The sequence below is a fragment of the Acyrthosiphon pisum genome, chromosome A2 (assembly GCF_005508785.2).
Source record: "Acyrthosiphon pisum isolate AL4f chromosome A2, pea_aphid_22Mar2018_4r6ur, whole genome shotgun sequence".
In the NCBI taxonomy this organism is placed as follows: domain Eukaryota; kingdom Metazoa; phylum Arthropoda; class Insecta; order Hemiptera; family Aphididae; genus Acyrthosiphon; species Acyrthosiphon pisum.
Window position 1 is genome coordinate 105,295,001 of NC_042495.1, and position 24,151 is coordinate 105,319,151.

Consider the following 24,151-nt stretch of genomic DNA (forward strand, 5'->3'; position numbering starts at 1 on the left):
CAAAAAGAGTCAAATATTTTCAAATTGTATGGTGTATAGGAAATGCTAATATAAACATTCAGTAAAATTTTCATGTATCTGTAGTCATTTCGTTTTTGAATTACAATAAAATAAGGAAATTGCTACATGAGAAATCGAGTGAATATCCAATGTTGTAAAAATTTGAATTTCAAACGCTCATAAAAATTCAATTTGACTTTCTTATTGACATTTTTTTTTTTGATAAAGGTAGATAATCTTATAAGGAATCTTTGTATTACATTTTAAAATCTTAGATTTAAAAAGAAAAATTTTTATGAATTTCTAACTCGAAATAATTTGCAAATTTTCGTGATTTTTCCATATTTTGTCAATTTTTGAACTTTAAATGCTTATAAAAAAAAATTGTGACTAAGGATTTTTAATATTTTTCATATGCTTTCGAAACAATATACTAAGAGTCTTTTATTAAATTTTCAAGCTTTTTTAATCAACAAATAAAATTTTATTGATATTTTTAGAAAAAAAACTAAAAAAAAATGAAAACTGACAATGTCCGTAAAGAGCTCAAAATAAGTCAAAATATTTTGAAAATGTTATGGTGTATAGAAAATGCTAATATAAACATTCAGTCAAAATTTCATGCATCCACGGTCATTTTTTTTAAAGTTACACCAAAAACCAAAATCGATTTTCTCGAAAACAGATTTTGCGTAAAAATTCCCGTTTTTCCTTAATTTTTCTATTGTTTTTCCCGGCGCTTTTGAAAACTACTGGGAAATTTAAATTTTGACCTCCCCAATGCACCAACGATATTCACTTTCTGATCGAACAAGATACTGAAGTTGAAAATCGTAGCATTATTTCGACTACTTATCGTGTACACAGACACAAAAAAAATAAAAATAAAAAAATAAAAAAACACACATCATTGTAAAATCAATACATTCATCGTTCCACTCAGAATCTAAAAATGTTAGTATTTAAAAAATATGGTTTTCTTTAAAGTAGATGTTAACATTTCAAAAATACCATTTACCCCTTCTTGTAGAATATAGATCATAATAATATGCAATGTAAAATGTTTGGTCATGGTCGGGGAAAAAACCTGTAATATAATAATTTATACGAGAATGCGGTGGTATTTAATACTGAAAAATCACATAATTTTATAATAATAAAATTATATAATATTGCAACACCATACGCTAAAACGAAATTAAATAAAATTTTAAATATTATAATAAATAAATAAATAAATAAATAGATAAGCATAAATAATAATAAAAATATCATTGACGTCGACCGCATGAAGTGGACGAATAAATAATAACATCGAATCTCCACGTGTCAGGCGTTGTTGGTGGGTATGTAAGCTATCGGCGCCAACGGGTATGACAGACGGCCGACGCTGGCCTCGTCGTCCGCGTCCTCGTCGCCGGCCTGTTGGCCCGGGCCGGAAGCGTCGCCGGACGGGGCCGTGGCCGGCGCCGCGTGCACGACGCTGACGCGCTGAGGCTGCGGCGGGCCGCGGCCGATCGGGTGATGCGTTCCGCCGTTCTCGTCCATGGTGAGGTGCCGGGCGTAACTGTACGGCGCCGATGAGTACGACGCTCCATGAACCAGGTGTTCGTGATCGTATATGGCCGGCTTGGTGATGATCTCGTAATGCGACGTCTTGCCGTAACCGCCACCTCCGCCACCGCCGCCGCCACCGCCGCCGTGGCCTTTGAGCGCGCATACGGCTGCCAGGACGAGCGCCAACATGGCCGTCATCAGCGCTTTGCCTGACATTGCGGCCAGCGACGCGAATGCGATTGCCGCCAACGTGCCGGCCGACCACAGGGCCGCTTTCATACCGTCCTTCTTGCCCCGTCCTGAGTGTGGAAAAACAAACAAATATAAACGGTTACCAAAACGGTCGTCACTCGACAACGGTCGCGGTATGTACCGTGCACGGTGGCCGTACACAAGCCGCCACCGTCGTCTGGTTGTTGGAGTTCAAAACTCGCTCCGTATCGTAATATGTGTTACTATACGTGTGGTGGTTATCCCCGGTTATCTGGGTTGGATTATATTAACGAATTATTTATTTTACACTTGATACTATATTATGCAAGCCCGGATTAAGACATTTCGAGGTCCAGGGGCAAAAGTTTTAAATGAGGTCCCTGTACGAAAAAAAAAATAATATATATATTAATATTATTTAATATTAGGCATCTGTTATAATAAATATATAGATATTAGGAACATAGCAATAAATAATGAACAATGTATCATTTTCTTTATAAATTATAATTTACAAGCTATTTCCCTCGGTACATAATCATCGATTTTTTTTTTAGGTGATTTATGCAGCGTTATAGCATATAACGAAAAAAGTAGTGGACAAATCTGAGGCCCCTAAATAAATTCTAACTATCGAAGCCTGGGGGCCATGGCCCCCGCCTTAATTCGGGCTTGACTATATGAATAGGTGACATACTATAATCACTTATTATAGTGTACCAGAGTCAATATCAATATACCATTGATCATTAAAAATCAAATCAAAATTAGCATCAGCGATAATAGCATACCTAGGTAGTTAAGTAGCTTCAATAATATAATTGATTAAAAAAGTGAATAATTTCTATTGAGTTACGAGGAGGATATTAAAAAAGTGCTTTCTTCTATCGTGTAACGAGGATATTAAAAATAAAAAAATGTATAAATTACTTTAAGGGAAAGCGATCATTTCAATTATACACCAGAAACTTTTCATATTTTTTTTCTTTAAAAAATAACTATCATCGATTTAAACGAATACTAACTGTGCATACAGACTACGTCAAAATTTAAATACCTAGTACAAATAATAGGTATATTTTAACTTGTTCATAAAAATTTAAATTTCTAGTTGAAAAAAAAAATTATATATTTCTATATTATAATATGTTTATTATATTTTTGTACATTCCCAGCAGAAATAATTTTAATCGTCTATTTAAGGCGTTTTAATTATTCTATAATAATGTATTATTAAATGTGCGTTGGTGCCATGTTTTGAATTTATTTGTAAATTATTATTAAATTAACCTGCAATTCGGTTTCATTTATAACAGACACCACTACGAAAGGTGTTGTATTAACAAGTTTTTCATAAACACGCTCCAAGTATGTTAAACACGGCAAGGATATTAAAATAACGGTAAGAAAAACAATGTATTGTTAAGATTAATTTGACAAAAAAATAATTCGTAAATCGGGTTATGGTTACTCGTACCTACTTCCATACATAACATATAGATAATACGTTTTCGTGACCGCTTTTACGTCTTTATAATTTAAATCTGCTTTGATCCAATCAACTCAATAATAATAATTGTTCTCATATACGTATATTCATGAAAAGGTCATTATTTTCAACAGTTTACGGCTACGTGACAAACCGATACCATTATATTATTTCAATATAAACAAAAAAAATCAATGTATCCGACACGGACGAGTTCGCGTTGAAAATCACGGTAAGCTTAATATTATTAACCGATTCATGAAAACCGTTTGGTCGACGACAGTCGAAAGAACGAGCAAGCAAGCGGGGAGGTCGAAAAGTAAAAAAAAATATTTGTCGTTCGACGAGATTGAAAATATTACAGTACTATATTATTGTGAATTGTACGCATTATATTTTTATCTTCGACAACTATGATAATTGTTGTACATCACATTATAATCATGCAGGAGAATATTTTTTTAAAAAAGCATCTAAACTAGTAGATATTTGTTTATTATCATTAATCACAAAATATACGTATTACAATTACAGGCTTATATAGATAATATAGACGGAATATAAGGGATGGTAACGCACTAACGCGTGCAAGTATATGGCGCTTGTTACGGGGATCGGGCTTATTATAATTAATAACGAAATTGAACCAACACACTCTAATTGACTGTCTTCGGAACAGTATACTTCCATATCTCTCAAACTTGTGATAAAAAGCAATCTATATCTCTTGATCCATGGTTTGGCACAACCACGCCTCCTAGTCTTTGGGAACATGTTCTGTCTTAATTCTGTAAGTCTATGATTATACACTGCAAACTACACCGGTAGATAATATTTAATGGCGTGAAATTAAAAAAAAAAGTCTATCGATAATCAGAAGGACCCAATTAATAGAATCAGGATCAAATAACTAGGCATTAAGGAGATTACAGCAAATGGGCAGTTTTTAAAATAAGGTTAAAAATAGGACATTTTCAAATTGGTATTGGTATTTGGTCTTGTAAATGGGTGAGTAGTAAGTAATTATTAGTACAATTATTCATCACCTCGGCGTGTGAACGGTAAACAAATTCTCATGTACTCTTTGTCAATCTTACCAATGGACGTGACCTGATGACGCGATAAGACTTATAAAAATTGATTTGTCTACTCAAGATCGATCAGGACACATTTTAAGATATTTAATTTAAATTTAAAATAATCAACATTTAAAATGTCATACATTTATCGGAGCTGAAGAACAAAATTCTAAAAAAGTGGTCTGATCGACCTCAAGGAGACATGTTATTAATTAACTCAAATTAACTTTCAGATGTGTTATCGCGATATCAGGTCAATCGGTATGATTAAAAAGGGATTGGTACATTTTGGTTAAAATAACTGACCGTTTACAATCCCCTTACATATTATTTTTACTTGTATATTTTAAATCAGATTAGAAGTAGCAGTGTATACTATACTATACGGAAGTTCAACCCTTAATCGACGAGAAACAGAGAACTAGAATATGCCGTGGTAACATAATTGTTCATTTCAGTTTCATTTGACTGACCTTCACCACCTAAAACCAACTATCATGGACCCGCTGGAAATGTCACAACGGTGACGACAATATTACTTTACAAACGACGGTGGTTACGTAACGAGTGACGATTATCATTACCGGTCTCCAGCAATCCGGTGGGCAGTATGTTGACGAGCATTTGACTGCTGAGATTGCGCACCTTCTCCACCACTGCCGAGTCGACCAGCTTGACGCTGATGGACAGGCTGTTCAAGTACGCGTCGACTTTTTCCATCAGGTACCCATCCAGCTCATCGGCCGAATCGTTGCCCCGGACCAGCGACCTGACCACGTCCGGAGGTATGCCGCCGTGATGGTGATGCTGGCGATGGTGCTGGTTCTGTTGATGGTGGTGACCGCCTCCGCCGCCGGTGACCGTCGACTGGTTGCCGTCCGAAGCCCGGACGAGCGACACGCCAGGAACCAGCTGATAAGCGCGGGCCGTGCCCAGCCGGTCGATCAGCCTGACCAGGTCCAGTTTCAGGCACGTCATCGTGTACCGGTGCAGACATTTCTTCATCAACACCTGTTGCGCAACATATACGCGGGCGCGCGCACACAAACGACGGTATGTAATAACAACTGGCACGTCGACGAAATCGCCGCGCGAATGTAATAATAATGTTATGTCATGTTATGTTTCAATATTTCAGTACAACATTTTTACAAACGATCGTCTCAACAGCGAACACACGAGTATTATGTTTTAGGCGTTTTTTTACATTTTTCAATGTGACGGTAATTGATAAATAAAGTTTTCTACACATTTCCGCGTAAAAATATTGAATTCACCATTCGGGGGATTCCACACAAGTCGCTAAGTACTGTTTTTTTTTTTTTGAAGAAATTCACCTATACGCGTTCCACCGTGTATACTGATTTCAGTTTTACAACGATAATATTTTTGAAAACAGATTTTTTATCGTATTTAAGTCAACTTTGGATCATTGAAGCCAGTTTTCATTTAAAAATGTATAAAAAGAAAAAATTACACTTGATATGTAGAAAACATCGCGTATTTTTTTGATTTTCAGTAGAAAAATAATTAGATTTAAAATTTATTTTACAATCCAGAATTAAATGTTTAAAAAATATTTCATAATAAATTTAAATATGTTTTCAAAATTATTATCGCAATAAAACTCAAGTCAGTACGTTGGAATGCGTATATAAGTCTACTTTGCTCAAGAAAACGGTAGTACGGAATCCAGTATAGTTTCTAGAAAATAATAACAAAATATATGGATGAAAAATAAATATTGCCAATACTTTTTAAAATAATCATAGTGTTCACTGCCAAAAGAATCGATGTATATAATATATATTTTATAATACAGGGCACTATGTTAATTTGAATTCAAAGATCGTTATTGTCACGGTAGTGGGACAGGTGTGTGATGGAACAGTGAGGGGATATGTGTCGATATTAATTATGTGTCATGGATATCGTATTATTTTCATAATAATTATTATTGTCAAATGTGAGTATATTTTTGAATTTTTTACAAAGTCCGAGATGTGTTTTCAATGACACTGCTGTTCATCGGAGATTTGGGGTAGGGGTGTACTTATATAATTTATATGTACTGGACCATTTCACGTAAACTCATTATTTTAGTAACACATTTTTAATTTAATATTTCTAAGCAGAATATTATTTAGAGTATTTCGATCTATAAAATTCAAATTTTAGACTAGCTGTTTATTAGTTATAATTTATAAGCTTATATTTAAAATTTAGATGAATGCAGTAATGAACATCATTTTTGGGATACTCGTGTACTACTCCTATCCAATTATTTAAACTTTAAATACTATTATAACTCGTAAACGACTCCACCAAAATATGATATGTTTATGTAAAAAAACAACTTAAAATTATTGAGAAAATTATTTTTTAAATAATCAATGTTTTACGTTAATAAGATAACTTGGTAGATATATATTGTATATTAACAAACACACGCGACAGGTAATTGCATAATAAGGATGAAAAGACGTGTGCGGTGGAGAATTTGAAAATCATTACGCCAAACATAGCCCAGTAGCATGACAGAGGACAATAAAGAAAAAAAAAATTAAAAATACGTAACGGTCTTTGGATCCTAAATATTTTACATATAGTATTATTACATAAAAAATAAGCATCTAATAAATTAATGTTAGTCTTCTCAAATAGGTGGAACTAGCATAAAAGGTTAGGTGGGGGCTAATAATATATTATTAATGATAAAATGTATGAATACGTTCTAACGCACATTTCATGTCGTGGACTCCTTTAAATGGACTCGCCGTTCGATGAAAATAATATAATTGATAAAAAAAAAACATGATATCAAACTTAGAACGATTCGAGCAAGCTTCACGCACAAAAATTGATGATTTTGTCGTTTTTAATTAATCAGATCTCCGATGATTTTTCTTCGCCAACTGTGTGGTGTGTGATTGATTATAATTAGATACGTGATAATTATTATCAAACGTGAGGACGGGTTCGAATTCAAAAACGTAAAACGATATTTCTATCGCCTTCCGGCAATCGTATGCAAGTCACTGGCGGTGGTGTTAGTGGTAGTGGTGGCGTGCAAAAATTCTCGATAAATTTGCGCGGGGTGGAAAGTGAAAAAGAAAAAAAAAATGCGAATTGTCTAATTACCTGCTTGAGGAGTTCCGTGTTGGCCGAGTCATCGTACTTGGCCTGGTGTTGAGCGGTGGTGGTCGTCATCGGTGGTTGCAACGACGACAGTAATTGCGGTCCTCCGCCTCCGACGACGTCCGGCACGGCCGCGGTCTCGGTCTGCGCTTGCACCGCCGGGGCGGCGTTCAGCAGACAAGTCGCGCACAGGGCCACCGCGATCGCCGCGCGCCGACCACACGCGTACGTCTGCATGACGATAGTGACGATGATGGCGGTGGTTCGGGTCGAGAAGGAACACCGCTGCTTGGAAACGCGATCTCGACGGAAACCAGTGCGGCGCGGTGAGCTCGCAGCGACCGCGGTACAATGCGGACGAGGAGGACAACGGACAATAATCTGATGACGACTCTCGTGGAGACGACCCGCTGTTGTTATCGGAACGGAATGAACACGCGAACTGGAGCTGTCCGATGGCGCGTGGGTAGTTTTTATAGAGCCGTGTAACGAAACGATTACCGGTGGAAGTGTGCGGCGCGCGCTCGCGTGTGTGCGTGTGGATCGAGAGACGGAGGATGGAATTGAAACAAACAAAAAAAAAAACACGTTGGAAATCGTTTTGCGTAGGTAAAAGTAAACGGGCGGTGATTCGGCACAAACCGACACGATGTGTGTCAAGAGGGTAGGTACCTATAGACGGCGGCGAGATTTCGGCGGAAAATTAATTATCGCACGGACGGCGCGCGGCGGTGATTTCAATGGGCTCGCGCGCGCGGCGTCCGTTTTTTTTTTGTTGTTATTCGCGTCGGAAAATTTTTGTTTTTTCCCCGCTTTTGTTTTTACTCATTAAACTATGCTCGTGCCGGACATCGGTCAGTCTACCGCACGAGAGTACGATTTACGCGTCATGTGTACTATATCTATACCTATATATATATATTACATCGTTATCGTTACAACGCGCGCTCGCCGGACCCGACCACCGGCCTGATTATTTATTCCGTCCGCGATTCGAACGATAATATTATCGCGCACGCGCGTGTCAAAACGATGCCGAACGCTTGTTTGCGCGGGGGTTCGAAACCGGCGCGTTTTCACTGTTTTTAATTCCCCGTAAATTCGCGTGCGCGCGTGTGTAAACACACACACGCACACACAACGAGGATAATGTTATTGTGTATACAACGACAACAATACAACATTATATACTTTATTATAATGGCAATTACCTATGGGCTCTGTCTGTGTATATCATTATATTATATTGTTATGCGCTGGCCTGCACAAGACCGTAACCGGCCGATTTTCGAAATCTTCCATCGAATCCACCCGCTTTGCAGACCTCTGCCGCCGCCGCGGCCAGTTGGCTAAACGGTTCCGCAGAGGCATCATCGCCGTAGTCGTCGTTTCTTTAGCTCGCGGTCATCATCATATCCGTCGGAAAAATGGCATAGGCGTGTTCTGCAAGAGGTGCGTATAATACCATACGACGCTCGCACGCCGCACCGGTGGCATACCGATCGGTGTATCACAACCGACCAAGTCGAAACGAAATCCGCCGACGGGGGAGGGAATAATAATAAGAAGAGAAAAAAAACCCACCGATTTCATGTGGAAACGTTTACATCCGACGCTATTGTTTGACGGTTCACTTGTCGCGACAACGTTTTTTCGCCGATTCACGCGAAGACAGCAATAATCATATACATATATACCGGCGGCGGCGGCGGAGGCTGATCACACACCCCGACGACGACGACGACGACGACGGCGCCGCTCGTTAGCGGTATAATATACCGGCGCAATCAGTCATTAACCTTCCGTGCACTTCAGTCGTAGTCGTACCTCTCCGCGGCCGTCACCCCAGAACTTGCAATAATATTACATTGGTATCGTAAAAGCGGTATACCGCGTACAACTTTAAAGTCAACCACTCGCTGAACCGGGGCCAACGACATGCGCCCGCCGTGGTTGCCACTGTGTCCTGTCGTCCTGTACCTGATCGCCGGAGCAACGGTCCCGCTGGCCGCCGACAACGTCACGACGTCCACGCCGGTACAGGTGCGGTATATTGATATAATAACATTAACAACGTGATAATACTTTAAAGTCGTAATAGAAGTATTATATCGATATAGTGTGTATGTCATGTATTCACAAAATTCACGAGATTCGGACGATGGCTTCAAGTGGCCGAGAAGAGTTATGTTTTTAAGAATATATGTATATATATTTTAACTTTTAAAATGTGTTCGAATTTCACTCGTCTGTCGAATTTTGTTTTCCATATGCCAGATAAAACAAAAATATGATTGACGGCGGGTTTCGAGTTAAATTTCAATCGAATTATTTTAAATCGTTGTAAACAATTTTACCTAGCGTCCTAGAGCAAGAAAAAAATTTACAATATGAACTTATACCTCACGAAATATTTTATACCGTCGACCACCACTTGGTGATTGAGAAATGAGAATTAATTTCCCTTAGTAATATTTTGATTGTTTTTATTATTATAAATGTCTTCAACAGTCTGTTATGGTTATTAGCCTATAATGTAAATGTCATATACATAATCTCCTTTCGGTGTTTTATTCAACGTCTCTACTCATTTAACTTCATTCATCATCACCCCCTCCAGAGAATATTTTACCTAATATTTTAAACTATATTCGCTTTGGCCTATAACCTAGAGAGTACAAAGTTTTAGGCCAGTATCAAGGCTTTTTGTAATATTTATGTGTACCAAATTTTAATATTATCATGTAGGTATTCATATATTTAGTTTTAATTCAATAAACGATTTATATTATACTGTATTAAAAAATTATCATCTGATAATAATTATCTATACCAAATGTATTAGAACCCTTTTCATTTTCTTAGCATATTTGTTTACAATTTTTCCTTATGGGCAAATTACTCAAAAATCTTAAGATAATAGTACAAATGTATCATTATAATATGGATAAAATGTTTGATCATTAAAACCGCACAAGTTTAGGTCACTAAAATATGATATTTATTGAAAACAAAAATCATTGTTGAACTAAAAAACGTATTGTGTTACTTGATTCAGTTAATTATTATTATTACAAACGATGGACCTGCACTTATATAGAATTAATTTTACTGCATAATATTATAATAACTAAATGTTCTTGGTTAATCGTGTGCTCAAACGCGTATTTTACGTATTTTATATGTTATCGATGACATTTTCTGCGGTGACATATATGTAAATTTTTTTTAATCTTTATTGTTATTCACTAGTGTCACTGTTCGACTTCCTTATCGTCTATTCTTCATCCTAGATTTACGATTCATTTTCAGAATTCAGAACACTTAACACGTGGATTAACGAATCCATACTGCCGTAAAACCATTGACAATGGCGAGAAACCATTCCATCATCGTACCGCATGAAAAATCTTTAGTTTTTTTATGTTTTTTTTTATCATCCTGTATTCGTATTTTTATTTGTTCCATTGTTTTGTGTCATTCGAAATTGGAGCAAATACATTGGTTTAACGAGTTAATACCATTAATACCAATATGTCAAATTAATATGCATTGTATAATAACATATACTTATTAGTGTTACCGTAATGTAGTTCAACACGTTTGTTAATAAAAACAATAATAACCTTACACAATGGGTCGGATCGGCAGTAAATGACCCGCCAAAATTTAAATGATCGGCAAAGTTTTTTTTTTGTTTTGTTTTTGTACCTACATAATAATATTATTTGAACCGAATTTTCCAATTATATTTTACAACCACTTTTCCCGGTGACTCGTCTGGAATGTTTGCGTATAGGCATTGTGAATAGTTAAACGAATAAATCTAAGCTGATGAAAGTGACATTAGCATGATTACTGCATGCACGTAACATATTACCTACTTCAATAATTTATTTAGTTACCACGATGGAAAACGATTCGTTTTGTTCACAATCGAATGTCTATAATTTATATGATAATGGATTACCAATAGTGGTATCGGTTTGATGTCATTGATTCCATTCTGAGAATTCTTATTTTGATTTTAACAACAAATGATTTATACTACTTTCACACATACACTCTTTTATTGTGAAACTAATTAAGTAAGTAAAAAAAAAATCCATCAGTCACTGAATTAATATATAAACTATATGCTTATACATACCCACCGAAACTGAACAATGACTTTCCCCAGCTATCTAAAGTATTAAATACATTTTTTATTTCAATAAATCAAAAACAAATTTTAAAATTTATATTTTACATAATATTCTATACAGTGAAACTTCCATATAACAAATTTCTATTTAACAACATTTTTATATTTCTGTTTAACGAAATATTTTTGATAACCCAACCGATTATATAAGTATGTAGGTATAAATGTATAGTACAAAGGATATGAAAATAAACAATACAAATTAATCATATTGAATATGAGAATGAGATAATACGGTTTTAAAAATGTATACCTAATAAGTAATAGCTAATGTATAAATTAATAAGTGCAGTTAAGTAGGTAATTATTTTAAAATACACATTAATTAATGTTAACTATACAATAATTTTAAAAGTAAACACTTATAATATAAGTTCTAAATTATTTTATAATTAATAAATATAATTTTTCTATGAACAATTATGTGTTTGATTTTATAATGAGTGTTTTTCTATTGATACATATTAATATTAATATTTATACATCTTAATAATATTGGAGACTTTAATGAATGTATTGGAATAATACTAATATTTCTTAAGATTTTACTTGGTTTAGAAAGAAATAATTCAAGTTTTAATATATTATAATATTATTTAATTCATCAAAGATTTAGCGTCAAGTTTATCTTTTCTTAAACAACAAACAGTAAATATTGATTTATGTTAGCACATTGATCACACAAAAACTGAATTTTTTAGCTCATATCATAGAAAGAAATATGCAATTCAGTATATTATAAACGAATTGGAAATTAGCAATGGTACTATTTTACATAAGTAGTACGTTTATCATAACAGATGCCACTTTAACAATAAAATATATTTAATGAGTAATTCTTATATATTATTATTCAACATTACTATGATATAAATTTTATATAGTCGAATTCTACTGATTCTATAATATCTAATATCGATAGTTAAAAAGTATAAAAAAGTTTATTATTATTGATTATATTGTCATCCAGTATGATAAATTAAACTTAATTATCTAAATATAATATGTAGATACCACGACTGAATAACATTGATATTTGATATACGTGAACAATGCGAAATGTATACGATAAAATATATGCAAAGACAAACCTTTCTGCTATAGGTACTCATATTTTTTTGTGGAACAGACATAATTTCGTTCTTAAAGATTGGCGAAAAACACAAGTCTTAAATTGCATTATTTTTTTTTTTTTTGATTTTTACCTACTAAATAAAATATAAAATGTTTTATAATTAATGCCAATAATTTCAATAATTTTATTCATAAAATCTTACAACTGAATGAAAAACATTCAAAAATGTACTTACTGCATCAAAATAAAATAAAATAATAAATAATGGAGTAAGTAGATAAGTTATATGAAATTATGTCCTATAATAACTATTATCGTTTCGGCAATTTATACTTTTAAATGAGCGCCTCTCAGTATTTTTAGTTATTATTTTTTAAGTCACATAATACCTGCTAGTGTGAAAGGATCGTATGTTATTCGAAATATTCTGAACATTGAGGCAATACTGATATATCAATCAACTTAACATTTACTACTTTAACTTTATAAGAATAATTGTTCAAAGGTGTAAGTTGACTATCATACCCAATATACTATATTTTATTCGTCATAAAAATTAATAATACTCAAATTTTTTGTTGGAATATAAATTTAAAAAATATTCCGTAGGAACTAAAACCCATCAAACCCCAAAATCTATTCGTCTCCGCTTAATAATCTCTACTCCTTAGTATGTAACCAACAAAAATCTTCATAAAGACTTGAATCTACAAACCCTCAACGACCTGGCCAAATCACATTACAACAAATTCTATTCAAAGCTCTACTTGCATTCCAACCCATTAATAAAAAGACTATCCTTTGTCACTCTCATAGCCAGAAGGTCGAAAAGGCAATGGCCCGGGGACCTGCTAAAGTATAGTAATATTAACTTAAACCTTTCAGGTGGCATCGCTGGGAGCCTTCCTGTTCTTCCCTAAACAACACTGTCAAATTTATTGTAAATATATTGTTTTATAAAAAAAAAAGAACTGAAACAATAGAGCGTATATCTATGGGGTTAAATTGTAGAGTATATTTATATTAATTAACTACCTATCTCTGAATTTAATATACTATAGTTAGTACAAACAATTATGTGGAGTTGTATACATTTATCATAATTATTGTTTAATTTAATGACCGTTAATATTTTAGATCTAGGGCTAGGACGAGTGAGAGTGAGTTTTATGAGATGATAGTGTTGATATAATTACCAGAAATAATCAAACCAAATTACCATAATATGATTTTATAATATTTATTTTGTACCTTATTTTGTTATACATTTATTATCTTTAACAGCAACAAAGCCATTACATCGAAGTATAAACCAATCATCGAATTACTAAATTCCTTGGAAATTATAAATAGTAAATATCATTTTTTAACACACAATATTGACTGTCATGTTAAACGTTAAAGAAATAAATTTTATGTTTTTTAAATATTTATGTAAAATTATAAAAACATTTAAAACAAGTAAAATACATTCAAATCATATAAGAAAAGTTATGATCATAATATTATGCAGGTATTATAGTTATAAAAACTTAGTGAGAAAATGTTCTTCAAAACACATTACCTTTTCTATAAGTTTAGTTTTTACGAAATTCGTATAAAATTTAAATATTTTTTACAATCGAATCGTAGAGAGTACCTAACTATTTTAATATCATGTTTTAGTGAAAACTATAATATATCAACTCATTTGACGTATGCGTATAATTTAATGTGTGTTATATGCGTATATGTTTTTGTTACCTATATTATACATAATAATATATGAACTCGTATGGCGTATCGTGTATGTATATAATATTATAGTTTTCAAATCACGTGAAATCGTCTACATAAAACGTATTTTAATTTTATTATAAAAAAAAACAGTAGTAGTAAATAATAATAATAATAATAATAAAATAAATAAACAAACCGAATGGTTTTCCCTTTTCGTACACGAAACATTTTTGTAGATATAGGTACTTACTTGTATAACACACGAATACATTGTTATCATCATTACGATGACCTGCATATTGATGATACGGTTATTAGTGTCGGATCAGACGTGCTCTACATCTGCGGCATAACCTTCTACACACTGCAAACACACACAAACACACACACACACACACACACACACGCAACAGATAATATTCCCATCAGCTTAATACGCATGCCACACCAAATGCGTTTCACGTGAAGACGTTATTATACCTAAGTATGATGTGATATTATTATGTGATATATCTTATATCTATATATTGGTGTAGAGGAATCCAAATTCGAGTACACCTATGGTGGTCTTGTACCATGCATTGTACCTACGATATGTATAAATACCTTTGTTTATAGCTGCGGGTGCCGGGGTAACGAGCACTTTTCATTGTCGTCGACGATCGATGAAATACGCATTTTCTCCACGAGAAATCTAACCACACAAGATATATTATTATGTATGGTTTGAGTTTACAAAATATATGTAGCAACTGTGCAAACAAATTGAATTGTGAGCACAGCTATAGATCGCAGCATGAAGACGTATCGCATGCACCATAATATTATTAGTAGATACATATTTTACAATATTATATCCGAACGTTTTTATATTTAAGCGTATTAATAATATTATTTATAATGATTTATTTAAAATAGGTACATCATATATTATAATTTATAATATAATGTACTAATGTGATTTTCATATCATAAATATCGTAGGTACTTAAGTTTTATGAAAGTAAAGTAAGTTATTAAACCGTTATTGTACATACCTAAGCTAATTATATATTCCAAGTTATTATGACGATATTCCCGACAGACGCATATTATTATTAAGACGTCGTCTGCAGAAAATATTGCATCGGTTCTAGAAGATATATCCAAACAACCATACGGTGTTTGGGTTTCGAGCATATAGTTTTATATTACGAGGGTAGGTATAGTTTAAACGAGGGACTAGCTGAGTTTGTAAGGAGACGAATGTTATTATTCATTCTATTATCGACTCCTCGACACTCTTGATACTTAGCCATCTAGTAGGATTAAGATCATTGATTTTGTTATTGTACCTATGCATTCAGCCCATTGTAGTATAAAATATCGATGATACAATTACAAACAATATTGTTTGTTGAAATCAAGAGATAATATTTTTACCAAAAAATAGTAATATTTAGTGTAGTAGAAATCATACATTTCGTCATCTCCCTGTGTAATATTACCATGTAATAAAATGTCACAAAACTGCACTACACAATATTATGATAGCATCACGTGGACTCAAAAATAAGTATACTTAATAAGCGGGATGCATTTGGCTGTTGCAGGAAAGTCTGCAGGCGCGATGCTCGAACAACTACACGATGACTTGCGTCAAGAGGGACGTGCTCTTGTTTCTGGATGCCATGGACGGCGAACGGAGCTACGAGCTCTATCCGGGATTCACGTTGTTCCAGAGGCGCAGCCCGTCAGCTGGCCTGCTGCCGAGCAACGAGTCGCTGGACGCGGCCAACTCCAGCCAGCTGGACCACATGATCGCCAAACGGCTCAACGATTACGTGGAGAGCATCGATCTGCGGGTCAGACTCCTCAATCCGATAAACGCGACGGCCCGATCGGTTGGTAACAGCATGCTCGAACGGATTTTGCCGTTTCTCAGAATGAGTATGACCAAACGCATAATGTTATTATTTACCGTCAAGTCTTTGCATTACTTACTGCCCAAACTGTTGAAAAAACTAAGAATCTAAGTACACAAGACTGACGTAGGTACATACACACAACGCACTATACAGACACCCCACCCTAACCTTATAGAGTTTTTAGGAAATGTCTTAGCTGAAGACAATACATTCGACGTCCTCTTAAAACACACTTATAAAAAAATAGTTATTTTATAATAAGTGATTTAAAACTATGTTATGCAAATACATGCAAGTTTAAACTTTTAGTTTTCGCTCAGTTATTTTCGTTTTGTAGAGGCTAAATGGGCCTATAGGGACGCCCCAATATCATAATAATAATATATATTAATATAATTACAAATACAGTATATACACCCACTCGATAATACGCATTTTATTGCACTTATTGTAAATATTACTAATCGTCTTATTATTGTTCTATAATATAATATTATATTATTGCGTACTGTCAGGTCGGTAGTATATTATTATCCCACGCGTATAGCACAAAAACATATAACGTCCGCGGGGATATTCGATTGTCAATAAAATATCAACCAACCAACGTTATAACCGATTATTATAAAATGATTGTCTGCAGTAGTTCTCTATTACTTAGGTATATTGATTTTGTCCGCGATAATTGGTATACATTTGTAGGTAGTGAGTATTATATTGTACGCGCGAGGTGAAAGTCGTCTAAATTGTTCGGCCGACGCGTATATATATTATACATAGGCACGTCAACAATAACGAAATGTAATTATTATTTTGGAAACAAATTAAACGCGGTACACGGCAATTATATTATCCGTCAAATGGTTTATTTGGTACGTCTGTTGTCGAGAGAAAAAAAATTAAAATTGAAATCGGCCGGCGTGACGCCACTGCAGGGATACGCATCAGCAACGTGTCGTACCGTTTCTAGATATTACCTATATACGACACACACATAGATCGAACTAAACACTGAGTGTCAAAAAAAATCTTTATACAAATTTTCGAACGTGCGACGCCAAACCAAAAATCAAAACGCTATTCTCAGGCGCGCTAAATTGGATTTCAAAATTCTAAAGGGAAGCGCGCACTTGATGATACCACGTATTCGTATGGTTCATCCGTTTTTAGATTCTGAGCGAAGCGATGTTTTTTTTTTTTAATTCAAACGATTCATCGATTCGACGCGTCGGGTAAGATTTCAAATACACAATTGCTCGCTTCACCTGCGCCGGGTCGGCAGACGATCATACACATCACCTCATAAAATGTTTGGAAATCACCGCTTTGTGAGAGTTTAATTATAACAGTTTTAGATTCTGTTCGTTTTGACATGATGTGTGTTGTTGGCAGAGATCCACGGTTATCTTATCTTAATATTATGTTTCCCGGTGGCTAAGTGGTAATTTTTTGATTTTTCACGGTCCCATAATAATATGTAATACAGCTTAAGCTGTCTATAGAATATAGTTCCAGTTTACGACAAACCAGTTTTTCATAAAATTCGGGTTTTGTTTATATTTAAAAAGTATCAATACGGTTGCAGTATCAAAACGTGTGATTATAGCTCACCAAATGATAAGATGACAGTTTTGGGTATTTTGAGTTCCTAATCCGAAATATTTAAAATCGTTGTCCAGCGGATTTTTCATATTGTTTTGTTTTTTTTTTTTTTTTGGAAAACTGAAAGGTAGAAAAAAGAAAGACTACCACGGCCTGTACTGGGTGGCGGGCACGATGGCTGCCGTCGGGACCAGCGCCCTGATGGCGCTGTCCAGCAAGGCTTTGATGACGGCGGGCGCGGCGCTGGCCCTGGCAATCTACAGCTGCATGAAGGGCGGTGGCGGTGGCAAGGGCGGTGGCAGTCACCTGACGGCCACTCTGATGGAGGAGAGCACGCTGGTGCCGCACAGGCAGTGCGCCGAGGCGGTGGTGGACATCTCTGGCATGCACAATTATCCGGCGGATGTGGAACGGTATCCTGGGTCCCGGAAAACGGTAGACATCGTGTCGCCTGCCATGCCCGTCTACAGGATCCATCAGACTTCCGAAGACTACTCGTCGTCGTACGGCTCCTCTCAGCCCCAGTCCCAGGCCCAGTACCCTTAGCTACTTGGCACTGCTATACTGGTAGTGGCAGTAGTGGTGACATGTACGACTACGACGGCAATAACTATATAGAGCACGGAACTCGATGTCCTAAAATGATTGAAAAACGCACGAAAAAAAGACAATTTAATTATTAGACATTAATTTAATACACCTACGCGACCTAATATAATATAATACATTAATTTTAAATATGAAAAATTGTTTCATAATATAAATTCTAAAACTCTAGAAATTGAATAAAACAAGATTAACAGGCTTTCCCCATCAGTCGAAAAAATTATAACTATCGAACTAAAATGCTTTTAAACATGAATTATTTGAAGATTTAATATTATTTTAATATTATTTTTTTTTTTAGATATATTAAAGGTAAAGGTTATAACAATTTATGCGAAAATTTAATATATTAAAGGACACGGGACACCTGTACACTACGACTACTAAACGCTGAACTTTAAAAACTATAATGATAAAATATAATATTTTATTATATTTATATTTATTATTTATAATTACAACTATTTTAGAGCTAACAAAAGCACTATTAATTATCTTACGATGATTATGGAGCATGTGTGCACTGAGCATGTTTGCATTTGTTTGACTAATATAGTAATATTTAGGAGATAAGGAAAATTAACAGTTTCTTATAGGAAATAAATTGAAAATACGATTTCGTCATGGTATAGAAATATTAATTGATTTCTAAAAAAAAAAACGAAAATACAATAATACAGTCCAGAGTCCTGTACCTATAAAAATGGGTTCAAAGACCGATAAATATAAAAAAAATGATTATAAGTCACAAAGTTGACGAAAAATTATAAAAATTATCATTATAATATTCTGTAATATTCCATAAATATGTAAAGATGAGCTACGTGCATTAAAGTGATAAAAAAAAGTCACCTACGAGATCGATAATATAGTTCCTACCTATTATAGTATTACCATAATTAAGTATATTTTTTGATTTACAATGTTTCAATGTTTTAATAAATTACTAAGTCCACAACGTGTTTTTACTAAGATAATTATATAATGCTAATGTTGTATTGGCTAACTTTTTACGAAAATCTGGTGTTTGTGCAATATTTTAATATTTTTTTGTGATAATAGTTTATGCTAGTAATATGCTACACATAAGGTGATTGATAGGTGTATACTAATTTATTATTATTAACGAATAGCATTTGTTTGTACGCAGTAAATCATTTATTTTTGAAAATTTGTATTTTTTTTCTACACGTGTTTGAATTAAAAAAATGGGACATTATTAAGTGTATTGTTTTGGATTGTATGGTAACAACATATTAATATATTTTACTGTTTAATTAAATATAATTAAATTATAATAATCTATTACAATACTTTTATTATAAATGTTTTAATCAATTGCAGTGTCAGCATACAACTTAATGTTTTTACAATTTTATGTATTACGTTATTCCATAGGTAGCTACTCATAAGTTATAGACCGTGGTTGTTATAGTTATAGTTATAATTTTATACATAATTAATTATTTATCAGATATTAAAAGATTGTAATTTGATTATAAACTGTCTCATTTAGTCATCGTGGTTTTCTAAGACAGCGCTTCCCAAACTATTCCTCCGCCGGACAACGGCTTTGTTTTAAATCATTATTATTGTGGAGCCCGTAATAAAAATAACCTAACCTAATAATAATAAATAATAACAATTCGCGGATCCCCTTCGGTATACATGCGAACCCCTACCACAAACCGTGCCTGTGGATCCTCGGACCACAGTCTAGGAAACGATTTTCTAGGAAGATGTCCTATGGTAAGTCATCTTACTTTTTGGTATTTTCTTCTCTTAGCTGCGGTACAAAACTGGTAAGTAGCTCAGTTACCGAGTAGACGCTGGAAAAGTAACTAATCTGAATATTAACGAGGATATGCCAAGCGGTTACATACTACAAAGGTATTCAGCATTTCAGCCAAAGTTCTTAAACTGTCGTGCGAGTAAACTAAAATTAACATAAATTAACTTAATTTTTATTTTTTTAATGTTTGGAGAGTATATATTTTGAATCATACATTACATTATGAACATTATAAATTATAATAATTGATTTTTGACTTATATTTTTAAACATTTTTTAAAAATAATTAGAAAGTGGCCATAAGATATTCCAAAGGTGTTTCCATTTGTTTTTCATATTTTATTTATCCGCTGTCCACATTTTACGGAGGTCAGAAACGATTTCCACATAATATAAAAGAATACTTTGTATGAAACAATCAGATTATTTTCAGATGTAAATAGATTAAAATCATATAAATAAGTATACTAGGTACTATTATTTTGTTAATTATAGTTAAATACCAGTATAAATAGTTTTCACATTCATGTTGTGGAAATGTTTATCGCCCCTTAAAGTATCTTTGATGCAGCAGAAAATACATAAATGATCAAACTGTTGATGTTTTACACTTACTTGTAAAACAACAATATTAATTATCTATGCTGTGTAGCTACTTATATTTTTGTATTATCTATTGTTATCCATTGTTAATATTGTCATTTAGATTTTAACAAACTTATGATAATTTATTGGCTGTGATACGAACTTCCTAAAAATAGATCAACATTTTTAGTTTTTTATGTCGTCAACAAACTAATATATTAAATTTGTTATAGGCTTTATATACAATTTATTAATATGTATTTCCACTAGTTATAAATATTATAATACTATTTATAATCAATGGTGTTAAGCATCCATTTAAATATTATTATAATAATGATGTACAATACAATATTATTTAAATTGTAGTTTAAATGTATAAACTTAAACAAGATAAATATTGAGTACAAATATAATTCGGAAGTCTATATAGGTACATGGGGGCTTTGTTAATTTTATAGATTTTGTAGTCAATTTTACAGACAATATTATCATAATCATGAAACCTACCGCGTGGTTCTAAATATTTTTTCAATCACTTGTATTGTTCCTTAATTAATTATTTAAAAGAAAAAATATCACAGACAAAAAAATTAACATTTTTTTAGTGAACTTAAAATGTGTAAGGCAAACATCCACCGAAAAAAAGTGATAATAATTATACTATATCTCCCACATAATATATTATAATCCACTCGTAAATACCCAATTGTGGAAAACATAAACTTAAGGGTCCCGGTGCAAATTTTTCAAATTTTATAGAATTGTGGAAAATTTGAAAATTAAATTTTATATTTTAGTTTCCACCTCAATTATAAGACTTTTCCATTAATCTACTACCCGATACCTATTTAGGGGGGGGGTCGATAGGATATTTTTAAGTTTGAGGATAATATAGTAAAAAACAGAGTTAGAATATTTCCTTCTAGCAATTAAAAAAAAAAATATGAAATTTGGTTGATTCTAAAAGGCGATATCGTTATTCCCCCAGAGTGTACTCTTAAGGACAAAATGGCATCGGCCCCAGGTGTCTTAACAGCTGAGTTTTAATTTTAATCAATTTTCTAAAGTTAAAACGGCAATATTTAACAATTTAAATGAGTTAATTTTCTTGCGAAAATAATATTGTATTTTTAAAATTCGAAATGTGGTTTGTTACTCAAATTTAATAATGTTTGTCTTTTGTTTCATCAAGTAGGATAACAATTATTTCGAATTATGAACAAAGTAGAGCGAGAATTTGTAATTATTGTGAGAATAACACATATTATTGTACAGTTCCTCCTCAGCGCCTCCAACTAGGTACAATAAAAATATATACTTCCGCGATTCGGGTTCGTATAAGAACAATATCTCAATGAAATGTGATATAGATTGACAGGCTGTTTCCGTAACAGTTGGATATGAATCGGGTGTTGGAGTTCGTTCTCCGTCTGTGGTATTGAAATGTCCGATATTAAGACCATTGTTATTTTTCTGAAAAATATATTAATTATGCCTACGCGTGGTGCGTGAAATCGAGATCAAGAGATCAGTAAAAAAAAAAAATTATAATGCAATGTTAAAGATTATAATATTGCATATTATGCACAAACGTCAATTGCGCCCAATACATTTCAGGTATAAAATATGTCTATGCAGTAAATTGTATTCGATACATTTCAGGAATAAATTTCTATGTTTTGCATTGCGCTATGCACAGGCTAATTTCAAGTTATACTATTTGTATGGTAGTCATTTAGCATAACCCAGAGGATACCACAAGGAGCATAGTCCCCTAAAAATATATATAGGTAATAATATGTAGGCATATAGAATATTATTTAAAAACTTTTTTTAATTAAATACTTTGAAGGGATGATATATTGTTAAGTTATTACATTTTTTTTACTATTAAGGAAATTATATAATCTACCATCTAGAGTAAATAATAATTTTTCATAATAATATAAGTTATATTCTTATATCACTATAGTAATGCGACGAAAATATCGATTAACTCGAGGTCACTTAGGTACTATGTGTGCAATTTACTAACCCGTTTTAAAAATCGACAAATGCCGAGCGCAATTTATAATCGCAATTTATTTGCATAATACTATACAATATTCAAAGTCGCGATCTTCAAACGACACCTAAACGTTCTGAAAATATGTGAGTAGCGCAAAAACGTAATATATAGTGTGCAGCGTAGTGTATTGTTAATTTTTTTTCGAAATGTGATGGTTCCAAAACAGCCACCCGAATCTGAAAGTAACAATTTCGAATCTAGTCGTCTATGTATTATATTTTTATATACAATTATATTCTACCTGTACACACAATATGTTACATTTTACGTACGAAGGCACATATACGTATCGTTTCGAGTGTCCGAATTAATTTTGCATTCGTACCGGACGCATAAAATAATAATTGTGCCGACACATCTCCACTTGACACACATTCCGTGGAAGAAATACGCGCGTTTATTAAGTGACAGTGTGTTTTCATTCGATACACTCGCGTATACAATAATATATGATATCAAATAGATGTAGTGTATTATTTTATTTATACCCATACAACAGCCAGTGTATACTTTACATTAGTCACCACCGAGGAGATACAAATGAAAATCAAACGCCATACGTATATTATTATAGGTATATACACGCACGCGCATAATAATATAATAATATTGCGACGAGTCGTGTACGGCGCGAGATTGGTCTGTACGGGACGTCGAAAAGTTGATCAGCTGTGTAGAATGTGACACAGATATTAATATCATTATTTATTTATTTATTATTATATTAGGTACTCTTATTGTCATTACAACAGTCGATCGCCCACTAGGATACCGTGTTTTTTACGGTGCGTATTTTCACGATATGATGTTCAGACCACTTGCGGGTACGTCTAATCTAATTAACAGAACAATTAATGTAACTCGACACTAGATATTTTTACTCTGCAAGGATAAATTGAGGAATCATAGCTGATATATATTTACTATTGGTGTGTTTCTATGGCGATACATAAAGCGTGGCGCAAAAATATCGGGAGAGTGTTCATAATTAAGAAATTCAACATTTTTATCGTTTATAAGCAACACATTACTAATTATTTATACCCATACAACTTCAACAGCCAGTATACTTTGCATTAGTCGCCGCTGAGGAGATAAAAATGAAAATCGAACT

The 24,151-nt window shown here is 33.4% G+C and overlaps 2 protein-coding genes across 2 annotated transcripts; one reads left to right on the forward strand and one right to left on the reverse strand.

Moving 5' to 3' along the window:
* Nucleotides 1-1,203: 1,203 nt before the first annotated feature.
* Nucleotides 1,204-8,178, reverse strand: LOC100568588. The gene is made up of 3 exons (XM_003243962.4): nucleotides 7,480-8,178; nucleotides 4,923-5,349; nucleotides 1,204-1,856 (listed from the first exon to the last, which is right to left on the reverse strand). Exons 1-3 carry the CDS (start codon nucleotides 7,711-7,713, stop codon nucleotides 1,330-1,332), a joined length of 1,188 nt encoding a protein of 395 aa, XP_003244010.1. The 5' UTR covers nucleotides 7,714-8,178; the 3' UTR covers nucleotides 1,204-1,329.
* Nucleotides 8,179-8,844: 666 nt separating this feature from the next.
* On the forward strand, nucleotides 8,845-16,791 carry LOC100568667. The gene is made up of 2 exons (XM_029490597.1): nucleotides 8,845-9,519; nucleotides 16,067-16,791. Exons 1-2 carry the CDS (start codon nucleotides 9,415-9,417, stop codon nucleotides 16,487-16,489), a joined length of 528 nt encoding a protein of 175 aa, XP_029346457.1. The 5' UTR covers nucleotides 8,845-9,414; the 3' UTR covers nucleotides 16,490-16,791.
* Nucleotides 16,792-24,151: the final 7,360 nt, after the last annotated feature.